The sequence below is a fragment of the Clavelina lepadiformis genome, chromosome 9, assembly GCF_947623445.1.
Source record: "Clavelina lepadiformis chromosome 9, kaClaLepa1.1, whole genome shotgun sequence".
NCBI classification, from domain to species: domain Eukaryota; kingdom Metazoa; phylum Chordata; class Ascidiacea; order Aplousobranchia; family Clavelinidae; genus Clavelina; species Clavelina lepadiformis.
In genome coordinates, this window is record NC_135248.1 from 3162337 (window position 1) to 3187621 (window position 25285).

Genomic DNA, 25285 nt, shown 5'->3' on the forward strand with positions numbered 1-25285 from the left:
GAAATATATTAATAATTAATAATAGTAAATCATACTATTCATTTTTAATTTTATTAAAACATCTAAAATCTAAATGATTGTTTCATTATTAGCCTAAAGGTTTTGTTGATGGTAGTTCATAAATGTCGAGACCAAAATGGTAATAAAAATGAAAAAAATATTAATGTTTGTCTCTACAAATTACGCAGGATTGAATTTGTCGGACAACCGTACACATCCAAAACCTCTTCGTCCTCCAAATCCGTCTTCACAGCTTATTTCCACAACACGATGGTCCAAAAAACAGGAGTTCTTATTTCAAACACTGACGCCAGTGAGATATCAAGTAAGAGACGTATTGTTCTTATGTTCTTCTTTTATAAATTATTTAAATATATTAATTCGTTTTTAAATTTCTTACGGCTTGGTGTATACTTAAAATTTCAGAAATTCTCCAACGTTAACCACGAAAATTAAATATTTTTAACTCTTAGATAAAACTAACATTGAAAACTTAAACAAACGTTTGTACTTCTCAAAAAGCTATAAATCAAATTTACAATATTATAAATTTTTGCAGATGGAAACACTGAAGTATCCTTCGATGTTGGTTCAAGCAACGCAACTGCAGTGGACATTGCAGTGACCACAGTGTCCGACTTCCTGGTTTCAGACAACGGTTTGTCCTTCCAAGGGTCCAGACTGGTAGTGGCAGATACATCCTGCGTAGTTACAATAGATGGAACATGCGACACCGACACTTCGGCAAGTCATAGAAAGCATTCTGCGTTGTAATTATGCTTTCGAAACAATGTTAGCAAGCGCAGTATAGCAGTATAGCAGTATAGCGGTTATAGCGTGTAACCAGACCTGGCTTTTAGCTTAGTATGCGCGGGTACTGCATTTACGTAAAACTAAAATGAAACATTTTTTCATCTTTTGTAAAGTTATTTTCCGGTTGAACTTTGTTTGTAAATGTATATTACTGCATGTCTAAAAATTTATAACCTTTGTATTATCTAATTAATTATGTGTATAAATTCGTCTACTTCAATGATTAAAACACTTTAAAAACCAAAAATTATACGGCAAATAATTTAACATTAATTAGTGTGTTTACCTATCAAAAATCAAAATCAATCAACATTTGTTTTACAAAGGTCACCTCAACCACTACAACGAAATCCTGGATATACGTGGTGGTCGGTGTGGTGATGGCCATTGTACTGGCTGCTGGCATCATTGCATTCTCTTGCGTCATGAAGCGAGGTATGCGTGCAACCATTTTTCTAAGAGGACTAGAGATTAGGTATCCCCTGGCAACACGAAAATGGCGGTATACGCATGCGCATGACTCGGTTTTAATTTTTCGAATTTACGTTGGTATTAGTTTAATTGAAGCTTGGGAGGTTTAAAAATTACGTTGATTTGTTAACACTGTAATCGTCGTTAGTAATCCGCCTTTGAAATATTTGACCACATACATTCCATGTCAATAACATTGTTTCCCATCTTCTCGCAAAAAGGCGCCAACAATGCACAAAAATAAGTTACTCAGCCGATATCCTACTTTTCGCCAAGCAAATCCACAGCAAAAAAAGTAGATTCAATCACCAGGTATGTTTGATCCACTTGATCAATGGCGCATTTCAAAAAAAGCATTGTTTCATACTATACACATCGGTCAACATCATATTGACTGATTTGATGAAATCATTAAAATTCTTTGTCTTTTACCGCTCGAGTTTTGTAGCGATATTTTGCTACATTCATTGATGTTTTAATCAGTTCAGTTTAACATTTTTACTATACTTTTACTTTTACTTTTGTATTTTTCACCAAATTTCAAGATTATGTCGAGCTATACATTCTTCCATGTCATAACTTTTGAGCAATCTATTAATAAATTTTTTCCTGACGCAGCAAAAATGAACAAGGTTGGTGGCACGAGAGGTTGCTTCGATGCCAACTCAAGCAGAGGAGCAAGCCCAATACTTGACAGTTTCTACACAAGCTCTAGTGCTTCGTGAGTAAAATAAATCACTGGTCGGTTTAGTAAATAACTTGATAACTAATAACTAATCATAACTTGATAAATCTGCAGCACGCTGCCTATTGCAGATGTTGAGTTTTAGTTCCGCATTTAGCGTTGCGTAAGAATTATGTAAGCAATGATGTCATGCATGACGTAATTGCGTGTTTTTTCAGCTCTGCCACTCCCGATTTGTATAATCGTCGTCCGATGACATCAACCCACGCATAGACATCGATTGACATTTCACCTTTTGACCTTTTTAAATCGACCTCGGAACGAACTTGACCTTGATATTTGCACCCACACCGACCTTGACGTTGACGCCATATCCGGAAATGTCCCGGCGTTGTCCGTGACCACTGGACATGCAAATGCGATGGAACTCTGCAGCAGAAAACGATAAATTGTGATCAGCTTTTTATCGCTTTAAGTTTAAAGTTTTGACGTACTTAATATTTCAAAGTTTTCGAGCAAAGTATTTTATAGACGAAGACTTCAGGAAAGCTGTTGGTGTGGGAATTAGGCTATTTTTATTTTTTATTTCGTAGAAGTAGTTTGTGTTTACGTTGATTGTGTAGAAAGACTGTCGTTTCAAGATAACTCTAAAACAATAAAAAAACTTTGTAAATATTGAGAGGTGAAGAGAATGATATGAATTTTAATTAAATTAATGATTGCGTAGTGGAAACGTATATAAGCCATATAACTAACGTACGCCATCGTTATATTACTCTGCTTGGCATCTGATTACGTAGTGTTTTGTCGTATATTTTAAGTGTTTCAGTAGATTTTTAACATGTTACTGCACTGTGACAGAGAAGGTGTAACGCACTTATAACATGTACGACTGTACGTTAACATGCTATTGGTAAAAGGCGCTAATTATTGCAACTGTCTGTGTTTGTTTGCTTTTGTAATAAACTTTTGTAGTCTGGCTCGTTGTTTATCAGTTTTGGATCAATCAATTGTGATGTTTGACAAAATTGGTGACGTTGCCTATGGTGACGCAATGGAAAATTTCTGGCCCTTCTGATTGTCGAATTTTTGCGAAATCACCTCAAGGTCGCAATTCCCAAAACAAACGGAATATTTCATTGCTTTGCTATTATTTGAAACCGCAAAAACGCCATAACATAGCATCGTGTTTCATTTAAGGGTAAACAAACCGGCACGTTACTAGGTTAAGATGAGTGTTTGCAATGGGGAACTGTTTTATGTACTTGCGTGCGAAATGCACTTGCGTACGAATTGCCCATGATTTCAATTTCTTCGAAAATTCACTCTCCACCCACTCAGCAAGTACAGGCTTGAAAACTTATAACCACGCTAATCTGTCATTTTGCAGCATTTCTTTGCAAGGGTAACCGCGCGTCGATAGGTTTCCTGTAAGCACATGACAACACCTTTAAAAACAAGAAGTTTACTGCATTTAACGAAGCAAAAGTAATTAATCAAAGGTCAGTGGTTACAAAAGTCAAAACGGGAAAGACTTGTTAATAACTGCGAAGGCAACCTTTCTTAAACGAATGCTTTTGTAGCCAGGGCGTACTGGTAACTATAAAACTCCTCGCCAAGAATATGTCCCAACATAACAATTACCTGTGATTGTTTCCCGATCTAAAAGACTGATTTGACCAGGGGTGGGCAACATACGGCCCGCGGGCCGGATCCGGCCCGCGACGGGATTTTGAGCGGCCCGCAGACAGTTTCCGGTCTTACATGATAATGTGGCCTGCGGCCACATTCTGCCGCAATCCCTGTATTGCGTCACTGAATAAGTCCAAGTTTGCCAACCTGAGAAAGATGGCCATAAATCTACTTGTTCTGTTCGGGTCTACATACATTTATGAGCAAACATTTTCGACCATGAACATTAATAAGACAAAGCTGCGTTCCAATCTATTCAGGAATCCGGCCCGCCAAGTACTTCATTTTCTCATATCAGGCCCGCCGACCGAAGAAGTTGCCCGCCCCTGGATTTGACGAATAAGAGTGGAATGCGAATGATCAGATTTCTTCCTATTTTTAACTCGAGTTTGTTTTTAAACTTTTTGAAGCCATTTTCGTCAGACGACGACGACGGCTAAAGACGAAGCAATAACGAAATTTTGTTAATTTTGCGAGTCATACTTGTACGATTCAATTCACAAACCAGTCGGGGTTTATTGTTCAAACATACCTCGATTTTTCACTGTAAGCATTGTACCGCAATAGACCACCGTGATTAAATATTACATCATCCAATCCAGTGATAAAATTGCGACACGATCTATCCCGAAGCATAGCGTTAACGACTGTAGTCTTTCACCAATTTCATTTCGAACCATAGAATCTAGAGCCTAGATCACAACGGCAGCGTGTTTTAGTCTGAAATCGGAAAACATTTGCCCAAAAAGCCGATCTCTGGGTCCTAAGCAATAAAGAATAAAACGCTTACAAATTTTTATTAAGACGCTGAAAACTAAGTCGAGCGTAACGTCACAATGCAGACTTTGTTCGCTACGGTCCAATTAACGTAGTAGGCACTGGTCAGGAAGTTGCTGATTCTGTAAATATCCTGAATACAGCAAGTCTAACACCATCCGTTCAAAGCCGTTAAGACACTAACTGTGGGAGCCCGAAAGCGAAGGTTTAGTGTTTTGCAAAATTAGTGTTGCATTGCAGGTTATACGCAGTACTTTTAACCAGTTGACGTCTAACGGTATACGCTTTCCAACAAACTTGGTAAAATGTCCAAAATCCGGACATTTTGTAGCAATTACAGCAGGTAAGATTCGAAAAAGATTTCAAAATTTTTTATTTGGTTCGCTATATTCAGTCTATTACACAAACACAACGTAAAAAAAAACATCGCTGTTTACTCCTTCGAACACGTGAGAGAGATCGAAGTCCAACGTTGACGTAATGTTTGTTGAAGGGAGAAATCGTCTTTGAACAAACAAGAATTACTCAGCCGTGACAGCTGCGAAGTAGGAAACAGCTCTAGAAAGTGTTGTGATGGTCTAGGCTAGCGGTTAGAGTAAACGTTTCCGTCTTTGTTTGTAATGTACAGGTGAAATAGTTGATGGAAAATTACAGATCAATCTACTGCGACTGCAACAAATATTTGCAAAGTGAACCAGTATGAGCCGAGATGTTTTTCACGGAGTACATAACGATTCGCCTTGTGTTTTAAAATAACCAAAAAGGCGGTGTCCGTCTGGACAGTACATAACAGAAAGACAGGTTTTCTTAATCCTGGGTTAAATGTGAAATTCGGGTTACTTATTAATGCGCGTTGCCTATAGCTTATACGATATTTGTGCACCTGTGTTAAAGGTTGCGAAAGCGATTTTTAGAAAGATTCTATTATTCTTACATATGTAGGCCTAGATTTATTTTGAAATTTCTGCTACAAGGTGTTGGTTCATCAGTAATTTAACTTAAAGTGCTGTATTGCTGTTCAGAGTCATGAACCACTCGCCGCCAGCATCTTGTGTGACATAATTTTGACTTGCTTTAATCCGGGATTAGGCTAATCCGATTTTGGTAAACTTTTATCAGCTTAACAACGTTGACTGGTAGCTAGTTGAGCCAAAGATCTTCAGCAGAACTAGGTAGAGCGCCACAAAACCTAGGAGATTGCATTCAATAGAAATAACATGCATATTGTGGTATCAGAATCTGAAACCTCAGACTGAGAAAAACATTTGGACGACTTAAACTTGGCGATGATTCCTCATTACTCGAACTCCAACCTTGGAGTTATCTGCGTTTATTTTGTCAATAGATTGCAGTAGTTTAGATAGTAGTAGATAGGTTTAGTTGTCCTGTGTATTGGAAAATGCCCTTGTGGCCTCCTTATTCAAATGAGATAATTATTTGTTTGTTTAGACTGCGATGAATAAAATTTTAAATGTTTTGTTGTTTTAAATGTTTTGTTCTTATTTTACAATAACGCCTATGATTTTTTTAAATTTTGCTATTGCTAGTTTAGAGATTAATGTTGAACTAAATTTTGTCGAAAATGTTCCATACGTGTCATGGTTAATTCACGAAGAATTTTTGCAAGAAACATTTTTAACAACTAAAGTGTTATCATTAGTTTTCAACAATTAATTCTTTGATTTACAACGCCTTGTACTAAATCCGGTTTGTTTACATTTGTAGTCGTTACACTCAATTTACCGATTGTGTAACTTGGTTAATTTAAGCTTATTGATTGCTGATGTTGTTTATGTAAACGTTGATACGTTGTCTAGTTGCAGCGAATTTTCCCAGGGGGAATACCCAAGGAATTTCCCATTTTTTTTCTATTCAATTTCAGTGGCTAGCTTAGGCTGCAGAAAAAAGTATTAATTATTATCATAGCTATTAACAGTAGTCAGTATTTTACTATGGCGGTTGAATTTCTTTTGTGGGCAAAGGTAGAGCGGAGCATAGAGCATAGTTATGTAGGCAGTATGAATTTTACGACTATATGATTATTAATATCATAACCTTGAACTTGAACGATTAGCCCATATTCTACTACTTTGCAGTTTTAACTTATATTTCTTTAATGTTGTCTGCTATGACGTCATTGTGGCCTCGTATGAAAAGTCCAGTATCCGGTTTGTACAACGTAGATGCCAGTGAATACAAAACACTTCGAAACTACAACAACTATTTTTTGCAAGGTTTGGTTTTGAGTTGTTGTATAAATGTATGGTACATTGTGATACATGACTGTACAAGTATGACTAGATAATGTACTTGCAGTATAATATTTAGATTTTGGCTGGTAAATATTTTTTAGCCGAATTCCTTTGAATAAACGTCAAGAAATCAACGTTTCTCTGAGAACTTGCATTTTCTTTTCAGGATAGCCCACATTTTTGTAGTACAGGTGTTTTTCTACATTCCCTGCTGACTTTCCTTCGTCTTTGCATCCTATACACCAATTCATTAAGTGCTGGTTCTATTCCGCCGGATGACAATTCCTTGTGAAACACGAACAAGGTTGCACAAATTTGCCAGTTTTTACAGTAGGCCTGTATAAACGAACGATACTGTTCAATCAAAAACGTTTTTGCTGTGTGTGTGAGGGTATGCGTGTAAATATCATTTTATTACGTCACTATAATTATTACTAGTGCTCCAATAAGAACGTTGACTAAACTTTCCGGTTGACCGAATCCCATTTGTTATATGTTCAGAAAGTGCGACGTCGCACAATGTGAAGAGGCAGCAAACGTGAGGTACGCGTCATGTGACCACCAGGTGTGCATTGCTCACGAAGATGCAACTTTCGAAGCTTGTGTCTTCTGCTCCGCTCCTCCATCTTTACTCGAGGATCCAGAACTACTTGACTCCTCCTCCTCCGAGCTCAGTGAGCACGATGAAGATGATCCGGCCGACGTGTTGTTGCCAGGAAACGACGATGACGTCGCAAACATAGTTGAATCTGATGACGTAAATGAGCCGAACAACCGTGTTGTTCTTGGAAGTTTTATTGAGTTGACGGAAGATTTGCAGAACCAGCAGTTTGAAGCATTCCAGGAAGAAGGAACCAGCAAAGATGATGCACTACATCTTTTTTCGGAATCTCTTCAGGAGTAAAACAAACCGAACAAAGACAATGATATACCCATTCCCATAAACTCCATTTTTCTTAGTCAATCACTTCTATTTCTGCTGTCATATTACCCAGATATTTCATATGGCGGTCATTGTTTTACAGGAAAACGGACTTTTTAAAACAAATCTTTTCAGGTTAAACCAAGTGCTTGCCTGTAGTTACCAACATTACAACCAACTTTGAAGGAGGTATATAACTCATTCCTCGAAATGAATTTCCATGTTTGACAATACCATCATGCTGAAAGATGTATACCATATAACAAAAAACTTCTGATTGTATGGGGTGGTTTTGTTTGGAGGTTACAAGGAGATCTGGCTGTTGTTATTCCGGGTTATAAATGGGCCAATACCTTGTTCAAAATGGCCATTCCAGCATTAGAAGGGCAGCAAGGGCTCATCTTTTATGAGACAAAATTTCACTAATTTGGTGAAAAATGTGAAACGTTTTGTTTTTGCTTTCAAACGTAATCTAGTTCAAATCGTGCTATCATTCTGTTCAATCTGTTGCAAAAACACGTGACGTCAACGTTTTTGTACTTTTGCAAATTTTTCACGACGTAAGTTTCATTTGTATAGACAGTTTGAGTTCGGTGTCTCTATTACTTTTATATAAGGCAGATCATTACAATGAAAATGTGTGAAAGCTTGCAATAGACCAACGACTATATTACCTAACCTATAATTGGTCAACTTTGCTTGATTTTTCAAGTTGTTGGTCAGCGGTTGCGCGACAGTCGAACGCAATCGTGAACCTACGCAAGCATGATACTCCAGGTGAAAGGTTTAAGCCGATAAAAATCCTCTCATAGTACACCCGATGAAGCAAGCTCATGCTTGCGAAAGCTTGTGCCGAGTAAATAAAAGTTAATCCCTAGCGTACTTTCGTATATTTTGCTTTTGTACTTTATACCGGATTGACACGGTTCAGTCACCATTAGCTTTGAAGGTAAAAATAACGATGGTATGATGACGTCGTAAGTTAATATCGTGATTTTGTAAGTTTTTCGGATGGCGTGTTACAATAAATGTACATTTTCCTTTAAATGGATTATTTCCGATAAATTGATCTTACTACTGCAGTGCTATTTTTCTGCGGTTGATGTTCAATGACTTCCGTTTACAAGGCCTTGTTGGAAGCACTTATATTACTATTTTGAGTTCAATGCATTTTTTCTGTTAAGCGTTATGAACAGAATTACCGTAATGATGTCGAAAACATCACAGTGGTTCATTCATGACACTAATCATAGGAAATCAGATAATCGACATGAATAATACACATTTCAGCCTTCATGATATGGATGGACATCATTTCGTATGTATACAGTTTCTTGTTTGTAATACGTTGCTTTCGCATTTTTTTGTTTGGTGCAGCAGACTTATTTCCAAATGCTTGCGGATTATAACTTTTCATGTAACACAAGCTTTTGCGTATAATCTTAGTGCTTTCTGTATTTTTAATTCCGATATTGTCCAACATTAACTTACATCTTTGGTGCATAATATTTGGAGCGTCTTTTAATTCAACCAACAAACTATAACAGCCTGCTTACATTTTTTAATAACGTTTTGTGGTGTTAGGCGTCATACGATGGTAATGTTTATGCTTGTAGTTCTCAGAGCTTTTTGGAGTTTTGCGAAAGTCATGAAATCGTTGGGTTTATTTTGGCATTCTATTTCCATGTACATTCTCATACCATTTTTTACTTACATGCGTGATTTAATTCTTTGTACATAAATAAATCAGTAGAATGAGATGTCCGTGTATTTTAATCGAACGGCTTGTAAGCAAGCGTAACTATTGAAGTCATCGGTCTGTATAGTCTTACATTGGCAGTCCACCCAAGCATGTGTTAAGGTCGAATTTACAAAATCAAAGAGCTACCGGCCCTTATTTTAGGTACTGACCAGTTGCAGTACCGTGTGTAAGCCACCTGTACACTATAAGTGTTGAAGGTTCGGTTGGGTAAAGTTGCTGGTATTGATCAAAAACGTTTTACAAGCCTTAAGAGTTGTTTCGAATCTTCTTCAACAAAACAATGACCCTTCGTTATCGTGGGCTGTTTACCATGTCTCAAGCTGAGGACTCAGATTACAGTCGCGAAAGCAACTTTGGTAACGAAGTTAATCCCACTTTAATCCGCAAATAGCTTGTTCGAGCTGAGTGCAATTTTCTGCGTTCGACCCTCAGACTCACAGACATTTGTTATTTGTCCTATTCTGAGATCGTGAGGTGAGAGTACACCTTCAGGTGTACGCAGCGTAACTTAACTAATTGGCTTTTCAACGATAACCTTAAGTTAAAGTAAAGTTTTATTGGTTTAGTTTTCACCTTGCTTTGTACGACGCGACTGTCAGATTGGTTATGCACACTGCACTGCAGGAGATAAGAGATAAGAAGGACCAAGGAGATGGGCAATCGACTGCACCAAGTCACTGAAAACCACTGCCAGAAAAACGCTGCACCAAGGAGATAAGCAATCGACCCTCTACATTCTACAGTACAAAAGCGTGTTGTCAGTCAATAAACTTAAGATACTAAGCCCGTGGTCAGGCAAACATCAATCTGATCTATAGATAAAGTGGCTTGATAATGACGTCATAGAAACTAAAAAGAAACAAAAATACATTTTCCAGACCATGAGTAAACAAAACGACTAGCTTTTAAAGTCTTCAAATATACACTGTGGATTACCATAAACAATTGTGAGTATATGATATGATAAAGCCGCTTGTGATAATGCATGCAGGTTTCAGCCTCGAAGTGAGATCAGTGTAAAACTATTTAAAACAGCAAAGTTTTGATCTTTTATAAATCACTACTTCCTGACTTCTGATTGACAATTTTCTTGCTCCTCGGTAATCGTGAGGGGTGCTTGGGGAACCCCCAAGATGTAATCGACTCAGAAGTTTTAAACAACATGATATCACTGGGAAAATGGTTTGCACTTGTTGCAAGTCTTTGACCATAAGCGTCCATATTCGGCAAAGGCAGTGGGTGGTGTTTTTCTAAAGGTTCGTCAAAGAAACATTACTGGTCAAGGAAATTTTGTCAAACAATCAAAGTATGGTATGATCGGCTATTTGATGACACCTAATATGTGGACGGAAAGTGTTTTAATGTGTTTCCCATGTTTCTTTTTTCGCCACGTTAAGTGCCATAGGTTTATTAGGCTGAAACCTATGGTAAAACATTGGTTCTAACAAAAACGTTTAACAACTAACTGTCGTTCGTAATCATGAATCCACGTAGAAAACTCAATTACAAACTTCACAATGGTGCAATATCTTTATGTAACGGGCGCGGACAAATGCTTGTTTTATGACGTTTTTGGATAACACTTATCGATTACAACAGTTATGGAAATTAGCTCAGTAGTGGTCGTAAAAGTTTTGTGTTTGCCTTTGATAACATTTTCTATGCAGGTAATCGGTGCAAAACACTGATGGAAAAGTACAGAGGTGACATGAAATTGTTCTTTTACAAAGCATGTTGGGTCATGTTTGTTTAACTTCTTCTACATCACATGATTTCATCTTTTTCCTTTCAAACCTATCCATAAAAACGGTTGAAGTATATCGAGTTATTCAGTTAATCGGTAGATATGTCCGAGTTAGGAAGTCGCCGAGTTAAAAACCGGAAGAATTGTTTGTTTTAAATGAACTGTTAGTCAGCTGAAAAGATGTGATTGTTACTTTTACAAAATCCTATTGATGGCTTAACTAATGTATGATGTTATTCCTTTGGATTACAAGTAAAGTCAGAAATACTTGGCTACAAGTATTCGCGCAACTTTAACGATTAAATGGTCAAATATACCAACGACTAAGTTAGAAAACATTTGTTTAAGCAAACTAAACTTTTCCTTGGCTAGTCACCGGATGTTGGATCAGATTTTGTTGTTGTTGTTGTTGAATATAAATTCCTATAGATAGCTTATATATTCTACTAAAACATTTAGTTTCAATTTCGCCCCAAATAAAACTTCAAATGCAGACCGACCGTATTGTCAGTTGTTAAATATCAAATATTACGAAGAATAGCAATCGGACAAATTATATTGTGATTGTTGTTTTGGGGTGCATAATATAGCATTTATTCGTATTTGTCAGTATACGCTTGTGTTAATTTAATCTTCGTTTTTCAGATTTTTTTTGTTGCAAATATGCATTTGCTTTCCATCCAAAAGACTCCTGTCGCGGGATTGTTTCAAGTGGATAATTCGGAACAGAAAACTTTTCGAAATTAAACCTTTTACGTTCACTTGATTACGTCATCCACCTTCAAACACAACAACCAACCATACTTCATAAAACAGCATTTTTTCCCGTAAGTATCATCTTGGGCTTTGCTGTTTGTTTAGTTTTTTTATTAATTAAAACTACTACTGTATTTATTTTTTATTTATAGAAAGTCGCGGAAGAACTTCAGTTTAAACCTACAGTTGAACAATTTCAACAGCAGCTTTCGCTGCAATGACGAGACCGTTTTTATCGGGATCACAAAAGAGGTTCGTTGACATTCCTGTGTGTAAATATATATTAGTCTTGTGATCATTGACGTGCAATTGTGTAAATAGCTATCAGTAATTTTTACGAGGGCGCCCATTTTTACGACATTGGTTATTGCGCCATATTAGCTATTTATTCTACTTAATCTATTTATTATTACGAAGCAGATGTTTCCGCAATTTTTTTTAAAAGCCTATCTTAAATCCACGGCATGATGTCAAAAACTTAATCAGTTATATGTACAAAAACTATGCATAAACTTACTTCTTTAGCGAATTATTCTGGCCAGTGTAATCTTATTTCAATGACGATATAATTCTATTATTTATATGAGTATACAACTCCCACTTAATGACGGCTTGAAAGTTAACTACTCTTAATATGCTTCTATGTGCAGGTGCTCAATGGAGCAGTGCACCAACACCGTCACTGTCAAGTACGTGTCGTGTTCGCATGGATTCTGCTCCGAGCATGAGCAAGTCGGAGTTGCTGATTGCAGCGGATGCTCTTCTCCTGCAACCTCCCAAGATGCTCCGTATGGTGATGATGGCCCACAAGCTTTTTCTAGCGGAGCCAACCTTAAGGATGAAAATGGTCCGGATTTTGTCTGCAGCGACAAAGAGGAGGGAAATGATGTAGAAACTTTCCTGGAAGAGTAAAAGCAAGTTAAAGTAAAAATGACTTTGAAAGCAGGTACTAATACAATTGCAAGCAAATTCGTTACCGCACTCACATCAAAACTTTAATTTTAAAAACACTTGTGCACGCTTTAAGTTTGTAGAAACCACATAATTCCACGGAATGAAAAATATCCAGCACTTGTTGCAACCCTAAGTGTTCAATTCGAAAGATTACATTGAATTGAACTTGAATTATTTGCTGTCCAACTTAGTATACAACATTATTATGCATGTAGGTAATTGGTGAAATTGTGGTAGCTTACAATTTTCTGATGTGTAAGTCGCTGTCAACCGTAAGTTTTATTCAGCCTGGTGGACAGAAAGATTTCATCACCTTTATATGCCAAGTTTTGTTCATTTAGAAATGTAAATTACCAAAACTGGTCCATGAACTAAACAAGAAATAACTGTACCCATAGCAATAATCCCTGAAAAAAACTAGTATATGATTGCAGTATATTATTATGTATATGCTAAATTATATTATGTACTGGTAAATTCTTCGAAGGATTTTCTGTTCGGTGCAAATTGCTTATTCCATTTCACATTTGCTCAGTATACGCGGTAATAATTCATCAAATTTGTTTCTTTTGTTTGCTAAAATGTATTGCTGTCATATATTTACTGTAATATCTTTAGTTGTACGATGCTGTTTAACGACCAAAACATAGTATAAGAAGAAACATGATCGTTCTGTCTTTACTTATATGCGGAGATCAATCGTGTGTATAAATTAACATTAGTTGATTAGTTTTAGTTTTAATAAATAGCATTACAGTTGTGATTTTTGTTCGTTATGTTTATGCACTTGTGGTTGCTTTAACAATGAATCTGTAGTAATAAATTCAATATAGGAAATATAGAATGACTAAAACGTTAGTATTCCGTGGTCTGAATTTTTTCATGCAATAGTATACAGCCAAGTTAAAGATCTTTTTAACCTTTTCATATTCTGAGCAGAAGGGCTAAAAGACAAACAGCGCGATCGGTCGACGTCACTTGGTCGTAAATGTAGCCGTTTAAAGCCGGGGAAACACCCAATGAAGGTGATGTTGGGACCCAACCTTGGAAAAGAGTTCGAGACAATTTGTTTACAAAAAAGTTAAAATACCAAAAACACCTCCTACCTACCAAAAACACCTCCATACATCTCCTTTGATCGCCAGAGTCAACGGAGGGGAGCATGATCTGTACGCAGAAGAAATTTATTACCAAGTAAATAGCACCTAAAGAGCTTCGACGCGTAAACAATCGCCAACAACTCCTTTCTTGTCGTAGAATAGTTCCGCTCACTTTTGGATAAAGAGCGGCTGCCATAAGCAACCACGTGTTCACCACCACCAACATTTTGCGATAACACACACTATGGCGAGATCGGAAGCATCGGTGTCCAATATGAAAGGTTTATTGAAATCGGGATACCGCTAAACAGGTGAGCTCACTAAAGCGCCCTTCAAATTTTCAAAAGCCGTTTGGCATTCTTTAATCCAAGAAAACTTCTTTCCTTTCTCAGTAAGTTTATGCATGGGAGCTGCAATATTCGCGTAGTTTTTAATAAATTTTCTATAGTTCGAAGTCAGGCCGACAAACTGTCTGACGTGTTTAACGCAACGTGGTATCGGCCGCTCCACAACCGCGGAGTCTTGTTGGCATCACACTTGAAACCTCGTCGAGAGACCACGTGACCAAGAAAGTGAACCTCAGCATTGAACAACGTACACTTTGTAGGCTTAAGGGTGAGACCAGCCGCCTTTATCCGTTCGAAAACTAGTTTAAGTCTCTCCAGGTGTTCTTCAAAAGAACGAACGTACACAATTACATCGTCGAGATAAGCCAAAACGCCTTTCCACTCTGCAATAGACGTTGAAAACTGGCAGCAGAATTACATAACCCCATGATGGGCATCACATTAAATTCAAAAAGACCGATGTGGCTTGTGAAAGCTGTAGCCTCGCGGGACGCCTCATCCATTGGTATTTGCCAGTACCCAGATTTCAAATACAGAGTAGAAAAATATTCACACCCCGCTAATTCATCGAGACTGTCGTCAATACGTGGAATAAGAAAACTATTTTTCTTTGTTTTTGCATTGACCTGGTGGTAGTCAATACAGAAACGCGTTTCACCTGATTTCTTCTTTACCAAGACGATTGAACTGGACCAAGGTGACTTAGATGGGCGTATCAGATCACCTTCCTGCATGTCATTGATAATTTCTTCCACCTTTCTTTTCTTTTGGGGGCCCGTCCGCCGTGGAGCTTGACGCGATGGACTGGCGCCGCCCGTGTCTATATGGTTTGATGAATAAGATTAGTGCGACCAAGATCATTTCCACTTACTGAAAACGCACCTTGATGCTTTCGTAGTTTTGCCAGCACCGCTTGCCTTTGTTCGTCAGACAATCCTTCGTCAGTACGGATGTTTTCCTTTATCTTGTTCCACCGGTCCGGGGTACTACACGTCGCCTTCTCGATTCAATTCGCAAGGTACGTTACCTGTAACAGAAACGGGAAAAAATGTAGCAACCCGTGTACCATTGTGTATTTCCACATCGTCATCGCTAAAGTTTGCCAGCCACACCGGAATGCGCGCATCTACGGGTGTTGCAATACAATTAGCAGTCAAGCTCCCATACTTTGCGTTGAATTCGACATTCCGCTCTACACACACTGAAGAGGACGAGAAGTTTTCTCCGCCAACATGGTTAGTAAGTTTGGCCATCACGCGGATCTCGGAGAAAGCTGGAACTACCACGGACTCCGTTATGAAAATTTCGTTGCGGTTTGGGATGATCGGCTGCGTTAACAGAGGAACTTCTATTTCTCCTACGGACAAGCTCATGGAATTATAACACAAAGCGCAATGATGAGACTGAAGGAAGTCACGACCAATGATAAGATCATGGACTATGTTGGAACACACAAACAGATCTACTTCAAACGCTAACGTTCCAAGTGAGAACGAGACTTTACCTTTACCTACTATGGATAAATCACTACCGCCGGCTCCGACAAAACGTGTACCCTTCGGGGAGGCTGACACGGGACCTTTTTCAGCAGACCTCAGCCCATCCCAAAGTGATTTCTTAATGAGGGAAACGCTGGCACCGGTATCCACCAAAGCACACACTGGCTTATTCCGGAATACTATACTCACAAAACAACGCAAATCTGCGCTTTCTTTGTGTCCAGTGACAACAACTTTTTCTAACCTAACCGTAGAAGTCCCCTCTGTTAAATTATTCATTGGCATAGACATCCGTCGGCCTTTGCAACCGCTGTAAATAGAATTATCAAGGCTGTGAATACGTTATGGACACTCCTTTAAAAGGTGTCTTACCGATCCGCATCCAAAACACTTATGACGGCGTCGGGCGTTGTTGGTTGACAATGGTTGATTATAATATCAGCTCGGTATAGAAAATTGCCCAAAGCTGCATCCATTCGATCATTGACCCTCCTCAGGTCGCCTCTTAATTCCGAGATTGCGTCACTGTTGCGTTCGCGATACGATTTTGTTTCACGCTCCATATCTTTCAGTTTGTTTAGGATGACAGACACATCCGTAGTAGAAGGTATCGCCGAACAGGTTTGAATCGATTCCACGCCAACAGATGGGCATATCTGGGAAATAGCCTTAAAAGTGACGTCGGCCGCTTCCATAAAGTTACGTTCGTACCGTAGAGTTGCCGGTATGCTGCTAGCCAATTGCCTGTCTCTCAAGCCTTTGATCAGGCATAAATAAAGTAGTTCGTTCTTTAGGTGACTGTCTTCATTATGAGGGTAGCATCGGTCGGCGAGGGCTTTCAGCGCGTAGACGAAATTCCGTGCGTCTTCTTGAGGCAGTTGCACACGTTGAATCAACTCCAAGCGCAATTTGTGCGAAAATTCTGCGCCGCTGATTGCTTCGATAGCTCGCTCAACCAACGTGTTGTAAGATATGTTGTAGATATTTTTGTCCTTTCCCTGGATCTTCCAGTTTAGGTTTTGATCGATTGCGTCCAAAAAAAGGTGTCTTTTTACATCGTCGGAGGCTTCAACGCTGCCGCAATACGAATTAGAAACTTTCAAAAACTCGGCGAGATCATCACCTGGATTGAAGCTAGGTGGTGTCATCATCAAATTGAAAGCCATGTCCGGGTAATGAGGCTTGAAATCTCTGGAGTGGCTGTAGATCCTGGTGCGCTCGCCAATTTGTTATAGATTTTCTTTTGCCAGATCGTTTTGTACCGCTTTCACGGTCCACTCAAAACCCACGAACGTTTTCCAATGTAGTTCGATTGTATTTCATATGAGATTAAAAACACTCCTCTCCGTTTGGGGCTTAACTTTCGGGACAAACGTTCAAAACAATTCGATAAAATATACCAACAAGACAGATCTGAGGGACCAAGAGAAACGACAGGTCCTCATCCTGACCGCTCGTATCCTTGCTGACTTCGAAGGCCACGTTTTCTTAGGAAGGCACACACTCCCGCCTGAAGCCAATGCGTGAAAACAACCAAAAAAGGACACGTAATGATTCCGCGTTCGACCACATCCGAACACTTGAGGCGGCAAAGAAGAAAACAACATGAAATAAAGCAGTGGACAAGAGAAATCATAACAAACATTACAAAAGCTAACTGATAACTAACAAAAATAAAGCGTGGAAAAACACACGAAAAACAAACAAACAATTGTGCGAATTAATATTTTGCCGCACAAGCCTGTAATGAGTGAGCGCGCGGATGAAATGTTAAAAGAAGGTGGTGTTATAAGGAATCCGTACACAAGAACATGTTAATTAAAACAGTTTTTATTAAAAGTTTGTCTTAATGAGATAGCACGCGTGCTCTCTGTACTTATAACTCTTTCTCCGCCTAAATTTGTACTCGCAAAACGATGCTTCGTTTTAGAGTTGCTTGAACTTCAAATGACATCTCCCCAATAAGAACGTTTTAATTGCTATTGCTACGTACCAAATCATAGAAAGCTGATTTTGCAAAACCGGCATTGAAAAAGGCCGAAATTTTCCATTACGTCACGATAGGCCACGTCACCAGCTTTGTAAAATATCTCTATCGAGTGATCCAACATTGGTAAACAACAACGGGTTAAAATTGCAAGGTTTATTGTTCAAGCAAATAAAGACAGACGGTTGCAATATAATCAGTGCCTGGCACCGAAAGCTCGCAAACCAGCACACACATGAAATAAGCCCGACAATAAATATTTATCTACGTCATAAATGCGTAATGTAAACATTATGTAATACTTTTTATCATGCTATAAAAATAAAACCATGTGTAATTCAAATGTCAAGAGTAATAATTACAATTTAACGACAGTGTTCGTTGGATAGATGTCTTAAACGTCTCAACTACGCAATTGGTTAGTTAATTATAACATTCCATTCTTTTTGCATTTGACAACATTTACAAAATTAATTGTTATCACTCTTTTTGTGTTTTGTTGAAAAAATAGTATACTTTTCACAATAAACGTAAACATAGGAAACTACTTCTACGAAATAAAAATAATTCCCACACCAACAGTCTTCCTGACGCCTTCGTCTATAAAATACTTTGCACGAAAACTTTGAAATATTAAGTACGTCAAAACTTTAAACTTAAAGCGATAAAAAGCTGATCACGATTTATCGTCTTCTGCTGCAGAATTCCATCGCATTTGCATGTCCAGTGGCCAAGGACAACGCCGGGACATTTCCGGATATGGCGTCAACGTCAAGGTCGGTGTGGGTGCAAATATCAAGGTCAAGTTCGTTCCGAGGTCGTTCTCAAGAGGTCGAAAGGTGAAATGCCAACGAGAATTTAAATATGAACAGGTGTCATGTGACGACGATTATACAAATCAGCGGTGGCAGAGCTGAAAATCATGCCATGACGTCATACATGACATCATTGCTTACATAATTCTTACGCAAAGCTAAAGGCGAAACCAGCAGTTTTATCAAATTATTTACTAAACCGACTAGTGATTTATTTTACTCACGAAGCACTAGAGCTTGTGTAGAAACTGTCAAGTATTGGGCTTGCTCCTCTGCTTGAGTTGGCATCGAAGCAACCTCTCATGCCACCAACCTTGTTCATTTTTGCTGCGTCAGGAAAAAATTTATTAACAGATTGCTTAAAGGTTATGGCATTGAAGAATGTATAGCTCGACATTATCTTGAAATTTGGTGAAAAAATGTAAAATTAAAATCATAAATAAAAATGTTAAACTGATTAAACTATGAATAAATACAAAAAATGAGTTTTGCAACCGCATCCTTGACCTAAGGTCGCTTCTGTTTAAATCGTATCATAAATTACAATAAATGATGCAACATTGCGTTGTATTTAGTGGTGAAATGTTGAATGAACAAACCACTCAGAAAGTTGTTTAGACAGAGTTTATAATTTCTTTAAAGCATGTGTTGCGCCACATTAAACTTTATACCAACTAACTATAACCTATATCACAGCCTACAAGCGCAAACAGAAGAAATTCAAAACTTATTTATTGGTGTCCGTGGATTCCATATCATCATACTGTGTTTATGTGCTAAGAGAGTCAAAATATCGCTACAGACCGAGCGAAACTCGAGCGGTAAAAGACCAAGAAATTAGATGATTTCATCAAATCGATCAACATGTTGATTAACGTATCAGTAAAATGAAACGACAGTGTTTTAAAAACACACCATTGATTAAGTCAAACAAGATTGGTTATTCAAAGCGTCTTATGTTATGGACTTTTTAGGCGAAAACACAACGTTGGTGACGTAACTTAATTTATTGCCTTGTTAGCACCTTTTTGTGATTGGTGACAAGCGATGTTATCGATACAAAGGCGGGTTACAAAGACGATTACAGTGTTAACAAATCAACGTAATGTTCAAAACCTTCCATGCTTCAACTAAATTCATACCAACGTAAATTCGTAAAACTAAACCGAGTCATGCGCATGCGTATACCGCCATTTCGAGTTGCCAGGGGATACCTATTCTCTAGTCCTCTTAGTAAAAATTGTACGTGCCCCGCATACCTCGCTTCATGACGCAAGAGAATGCAATGATGCCAGCAGCCAGTACAATGGCCATTACCACACCGACCACCACGTATATCCAGGTTGCTACTGTAGTGGTTGGGGTGACCTTTGCAGTATAATTAATATTAATTGTTTATGAATTTACTTGTTGTTTATATTTTAAAATTTGGTAATTGTTTAATCATCAAGGTGAATAAATTACATATAAAAAGAAAGAATAAATTCTTAAAGAATAGTTTATACTTAAATTCAGTCATGGTTAAATAAAGTAGTTTTACTTTTACCTTAATATATATCACAAACTAAGTTAAAAAAAGCAAGTCAAGTTATAAACTATAAATCAGTATTAGGTGCTTGTGAATGTTTTATTTCAAAAGCACTATATACTTTAACCATATATTATTTTATCAACAAACTACAGTATACTTTAAGTGCACTACTATGTCGCGGCACACAGTTTAAGAAACACTGCCTTAACTGCATTGCATCACTTACCCAATCTATTGTGCCAGTGATGCATTCCTCGTCAACTGTAACTACGCAGGATGTATCTGCCACTACCAGTCTGGATCCTTCGAAGGACAGACCGTTGTCTGGGGCAACCAGGAAGTCGGACACTGTGGTCACTGCTATGTCCACTGCAGTTGCGTTGCTTGAACCAACATCGAAGGATACTTCAGTGTTTCCATCTGCAAAAATTCCCAAAAATGTAAACTTGGTTTGTTGTTGTTTGAAACGTACAAATTTGTTTTTAGTGAAAGCATTTTGTTTCAGAATTTTTCTTTTAATTAAAATTTCAGCGTTATTCACGGAAAAACATGTTTTTGTGACAAGCTAATGATAAAATATCTGAAATTCTAATTATGTCTAAAGTCGTTGAAAATTAAACTAAAATTGATTAAAATAAATTAAGTGAAAACTTTTCTCACTCGATTTCCCGCTGGCGTCAGTGTTTGAAATAAGAACTTCTGTTGTATGTTCGACCACCACGTTGTGGAAATAAACTTTGAAGGTGGACATGGAGGACGAAGAAGTTATGGATGTGTACGGTTGTCCGACAAATTCAATCCTTCAGATTTGTTCAGATAAAAGAAGGGATAAGTGTAAATTTTTTGTTTGTTTTTATTTGCTTTTTAAACTCATGTTTGTAATATTAAATATTATTTTAATATTAATATAATGGAGAACAAAAACCCCGGAAATTATAAACGCAGCATTTTATACTTACTTTAACTTTTTGATATTTGTTACCGATGTATGAACATTGTCCGAGGATGAAATAAACTAAACAAAATAAAAATTCTTACTCCATACGCATAAAAAAGAATAAAAATTTGTATTAGTTTAATCTCACTTTAAACTCGAAGTTTAAAGCAATTAACAAGCTCTCCTTAATTACTTAATACATTCTACTGCACTGCTGTACAGAATTCAACACTTACGCACAAAAGATAAGCAACCATTTTTGTAATGGTTATCATGCATTCGTTTTTGTCTGAATGATGGAAGCGATCATCCAAGACAATGTTTTATGACAATGAATTGACAATACGCTCAAATATGATATTAAAAATACTCTATCTTCACCTATCTCGTTCTTAACAACCAATCGCGACCATACCTGCAATGTAGGACCTTCCACAGCGAAGTCGTACAGGGCAGGATCCGTGTAAACCCGGAAGCGGAGATTGTATTGGTAATAACTGATCGTATTGGTCAGGCTAAACCCGGTGGTTATCGTACGACCAGTGGTCGGGTCAAAGGTGAAAGTGGAGGCGCCAACAACGCCAGTGTTGTCGTAAATCGAGCTGTCGTCAAGAGATATGTCGACTTTCCAAGTGTGGCCCTTGATGAATATAATTTGCAAGATTAAAATTCATTGACAAGATAAAGCAATTAGAATACCGGTACATTAAAGTGAATACTAAATTTGTTATCATGCTTTTGATATGTCTGAATTTTTATTGCCTTTTGTGGGGTAAATTGAGCTGAAAAAAGATTTGCAATTAATGATAAACTTTAGTGTATTTTTGTCATCTGAGCTGTTATCCTGATCATTTGGACAACTTTATAAGGAGTTTTATACATCAGATTTATTACATCAGATGCGTAGATTTTTAATTCAACATTATTCTAAACGAACAATGAGTAAATCTACATTACCTTGTATCCAATATTTTCCAGGGTGACGCCGTTAACGTCCTGAAGTTCGAGGGTGATGTCTACAGGGTTGTTGTGCTCTATGTACCCATCAACACCGCTGGGCAGGCCAATGTTGACAGTTCTAAGGCTGATGTCAATTGTTGGGTCCGTGGTTATCAAACTGATTCCACTTGGTTCACTTATCTTTAAACAAATTTGAAAAAATGGAAACGTTCCGAATAAATCATAAATAAACAAATAAATACCGTTAATAGTTAACAAAAATTTAATAGTAATGAGCAGGTTGACATTTATGGGGCATTTTAGAGTAGAAGAGAATGACTTGGTGCAAATTTCTGATTTTAAAGTAATAAAAATTCAAGTAACATACCGCATATCTCAGAACGTATCCGGTACCACTGTGAGTGATTCTGAGATCAGTGAAGTTGGCATATCCCTGGTGTAGTACAAAATTATTTTGTTAATAGTTTTAACTTACGGTTAAAACCAAAAATCAGATGTTAAAACCAAAAAGGAAAAACCAGTTGTAACCGGTTTCAACTCCCTCAAATTCCTACACATGGAGTTTGTACTGTAAAATGACACTCAGTGTCACGTGTGTATCTGCTTATTTTTATGATTACTTACGTTGGACACTGCAACAGTCGTTGTACCCTGCAAAGTGGCACTGTCGTCTGCGTCGGTACCTGACGTGTCAAATGAAACAGTCACCATCCAAGTACCACCGAGTGTTGAAACCACTTGATTCTGCAAAACCAGATTAGTTTATTTCACTGTCGCCAAATCAAGCAATGTAACTATGTTGCTGTTCATTACCACAGTTCTTATTTCATGTTTTAGAATTGGTAATTTCTTAAATTAAATTAAAATACATTACTTTCGCGATTGATGTAAAACTACCAGTTGGCCATGTAACTACGTTGCTGTTGATTGCCGTGGTCTCAGTGCATAAAATAATGAACGGTCGTAACAACCATGATTGTAATAGTTTAACTTAAGTTAGTAATAACAAAGCATTACGTCAGCATCCAGTATGGAAACCATCGGTTGTGGATCAAAGGCGACATATTCTTCAGCGCTTGACGGAAGTGACGACACAACAAGCTGAGTTGGAATGGAATGTTGGACTAAAAGTTCGTTTCCGGCATCTCCTAATATGGATACAGAATGACAGCAGATTTGAAAATAAAAACTTCGTATGTTACATTTCAAACTTTAATATCATTTTCTTGAATAGAGACGTTTTGTACCTCATTTATGTTTGTCACACTTCTGCTTTTCAACAATAGATAACTTTGAGTTACTCAGGAGTTAATTAATTAACTGTAAGAATTATTGTAAGATATATACAGTATATTAACATTTTAGATATGTAAGGGAATAAAATAAAAAGAAAAAGGAAAAAATACAAAAAAAACATAAATAAAAATAATATAAAAGTAAAAAATAAAAATAGTTAAAATAGATTAAAGTTAAAACATGTTAAAAATTAAAATTTAAGGTTTATCTAAAATAACCAAACAAAAAATTCTTTAATAAAAAACATCCATTAACTGAAGAATTTAGCGAACTTTACGAAATCCTAAACATACAACTGAAATCAACTATTTGTATATCCTCACCAGATGTGTTTGATGTGGATGCTTGAGTGGAGGAAAAAGTTGCTCCTTCCGTGACGTTCAGGCGCTCCCATAAGTGTCCAGTTTGAAAATCCAAGAGTAACTGAGGTGGAGATAAAACGGGATTTGGATGCAGGATTTTACAAAGTTAGTTTGATAGTTTGAAAAACTATGACTGAAGGTATGAAAATTTAGTTTTTAATAATTTTAAATCATTATTTCATTAAAATTTGTACAGAAAGCACAGACACTGAAGTTTCTTTGTTCTGTATAATTTGTTATCATCGATCAGTTGTTACATCCCGAAACATATGACCATAACAAACACTAAGTAACTGAGCTCGGGTGGAAATTTTATGAATTTAATTCTGACAAATTGTGTATAACTATATATAGAACTGAAAACGAACTAAACCAAGAAATTGTCAAAGAACTATTGACTCAGGCAATTATATGTTTTGTTTTATGTAGTTATTAGTCTATAACTTGAACTGACCAATCAAAACAAACACTCACCGTATCAGTTTTGTTGTTTAAGACTTCGGCCGACAATTCTTCGTTCCCACTTACAGACGAGTTGGTTATTTCGTCACTGAACTGTATTATATACGTCACACTTCCATCACTGTGTGAAAATAAAAAATAGTTAAATCATCGAAAGGTTGGCATCAAATATAATAAATGAGGAATTATTCTACGTTGTTGTGTGGATGTGGACTTACGATGTGCTTCTACGTTTTCTTGAGCTCGTTTCTTCAACAACGTCAACGATGCGGATTTTGTCATTCGGCACTCCCAGGTAGCTTCAAAACGTGTTAAAATAATTTTAAACTTAATCAAAAAAGTTTTGATTATATGGACATTAACAACATACTGTAGGCTAATATACAACAAACATGTTTTCATAAGAAAATGGTAACCATTATTTAATAATACTTGTAAACTAAACACGTTACAATTAGTATAGCTTGTATAGAAAACGTGTATTATAATTTCATGAACAATGTCCTTATACAGGTATAAATAAGATCTTTGGCCAGCTACTTACATAGCAAGGTTGGAAATCAAATTCTCTCCAAAGAATTCATCGATGGAGATGGCGGGAAAACCGAAAGCTAAAATAACGGCAGGAACGGTTTTAATGTCGATTGGTTCGCCTCCTCGCAACGTCACATACAGCAAGTCCTTTTTTAAGTCCATGAAGTTGGCGCCATGGACCCCTGTTGTAAAGAACCGAACAATTTAACAAATACTACTATATTATTTCTACAGCAATGTATAACTCACTGGAATCAATCGCTGGTCTGTATTGTCCATCGGTCTCTGGTCTCTTGTAAATCCACTTGTTTAGACTGACATCGTACACGTAATTTTCAGGCGTGATAGAAATCCCAGTCTCGACATTAAACACTTCTAATTTTTCGGGTCTTGCGTACCTGGAAGGAAAATAGTAAAAAGTGTGTGTTTTGTAAAAACGTGTGTGTGTGTGTAAAAGTGTTTTAGCTCAATAAAAACGATTTCTGTTTTAATGTTCTTATTATCTCTTGTTCTGTTACAAGAGATAATAAGAACATTAAAACAGAAATCGTTTTTATTGAGCTAAAACACTTTTTAATAAAACTTTTGAGGGAAGGAATTCACATGGAGAATATTCATTGACTAAGT

The 25285-nt window shown here is 37.2% G+C and overlaps 3 protein-coding genes and 1 long non-coding RNA gene across 12 annotated transcripts in view; 3 read left to right on the forward strand and 1 right to left on the reverse strand.

Moving 5' to 3' along the window:
* The window catches only part of LOC143470327 (fibrocystin-L-like), a 42893-nt gene extending 39945 nt beyond the window's left edge, over positions 1-2948 (forward strand). For both annotated transcript variants that reach the window (XM_076968383.1, XM_076968384.1), the window contains exons 86-90: positions 189-325; positions 560-744; positions 1140-1248; positions 1903-2005; positions 2188-2948. In XM_076968383.1, the coding sequence (XP_076824498.1) occupies positions 189-325; positions 560-744; positions 1140-1248; positions 1903-2005; positions 2188-2242 (589 nt within the window). In that variant the 3' untranslated portion in view covers positions 2243-2948. The remainder of the gene's footprint in view (positions 1-188; positions 326-559; positions 745-1139; positions 1249-1902; positions 2006-2187) is intronic.
* Positions 2949-6513: 3565 nt separating this feature from the next.
* LOC143470953 (uncharacterized) lies at positions 6514-12246 on the forward strand. 2 transcript variants are annotated; one of them, XR_013119450.1, is made up of 4 exons: positions 6514-6672; positions 6857-6994; positions 11764-11945; positions 12027-12246. XR_013119450.1 is itself a non-coding variant. In XM_076969249.1 (3 exons), the coding sequence occupies exons 2-3, from the start codon at positions 6966-6968 to the stop codon at positions 7592-7594; spliced, it is 432 nt and encodes a 143-aa protein (XP_076825364.1). In that variant the 5' UTR covers positions 6514-6672; positions 6857-6965; the 3' UTR covers positions 7595-9372. The 2 variants fall into 2 exon arrangements, 1 of the variants encoding a protein (XP_076825364.1); XM_076969249.1 differs by lacking the exons at positions 11764-11945; positions 12027-12246 and adding an exon at positions 7192-9372.
* A 1691-nt stretch (positions 12247-13937) lies between these two features.
* Positions 13938-18763, forward strand: LOC143471130 (uncharacterized). Its single transcript, XR_013119489.1, has 3 exons — positions 13938-14022; positions 14086-14239; positions 18464-18763. It is a non-coding gene; the product is annotated as an uncharacterized LOC143471130 (long non-coding RNA).
* Positions 17903-25285, reverse strand: part of LOC143471128 (fibrocystin-L-like) — a 28770-nt gene continuing 21387 nt past the window's right edge. For 2 of the 7 annotated variants that reach the window (XM_076969505.1, XM_076969504.1), the window contains exons 50-65: positions 24908-25056; positions 24669-24840; positions 24343-24423; positions 24137-24245; positions 23624-23723; positions 23022-23152; positions 22629-22748; positions 22372-22437; positions 22002-22184; positions 21460-21684; positions 21067-21122; positions 20768-20907; positions 20334-20527; positions 19836-19944; positions 18801-18903; positions 17903-18674 (exon numbers count right to left, since the gene is read on the reverse strand). In XM_076969505.1, coding sequence (XP_076825620.1) covers positions 18620-18674; positions 18801-18903; positions 19836-19944; positions 20334-20527; positions 20768-20907; positions 21067-21122; positions 21460-21684; positions 22002-22184; positions 22372-22437; positions 22629-22748; positions 23022-23152; positions 23624-23723; positions 24137-24245; positions 24343-24423; positions 24669-24840; positions 24908-25056 — 1993 coding nt within the window. In that variant the 3' untranslated portion in view covers positions 17903-18619. Of the gene's footprint in view, positions 18904-19764; positions 19945-20333; positions 20528-20767; positions 20908-21066; positions 21123-21459; positions 21685-22001; positions 22185-22371; positions 22438-22628; positions 22749-23021; positions 23153-23623; positions 23724-24136; positions 24246-24342; positions 24424-24668; positions 24841-24907; positions 25057-25285 lie in introns of all 7 variants that reach the window. The other 5 variants (XM_076969506.1, XR_013119487.1, XR_013119488.1 and 2 more) reach the window with 5 other exon arrangements.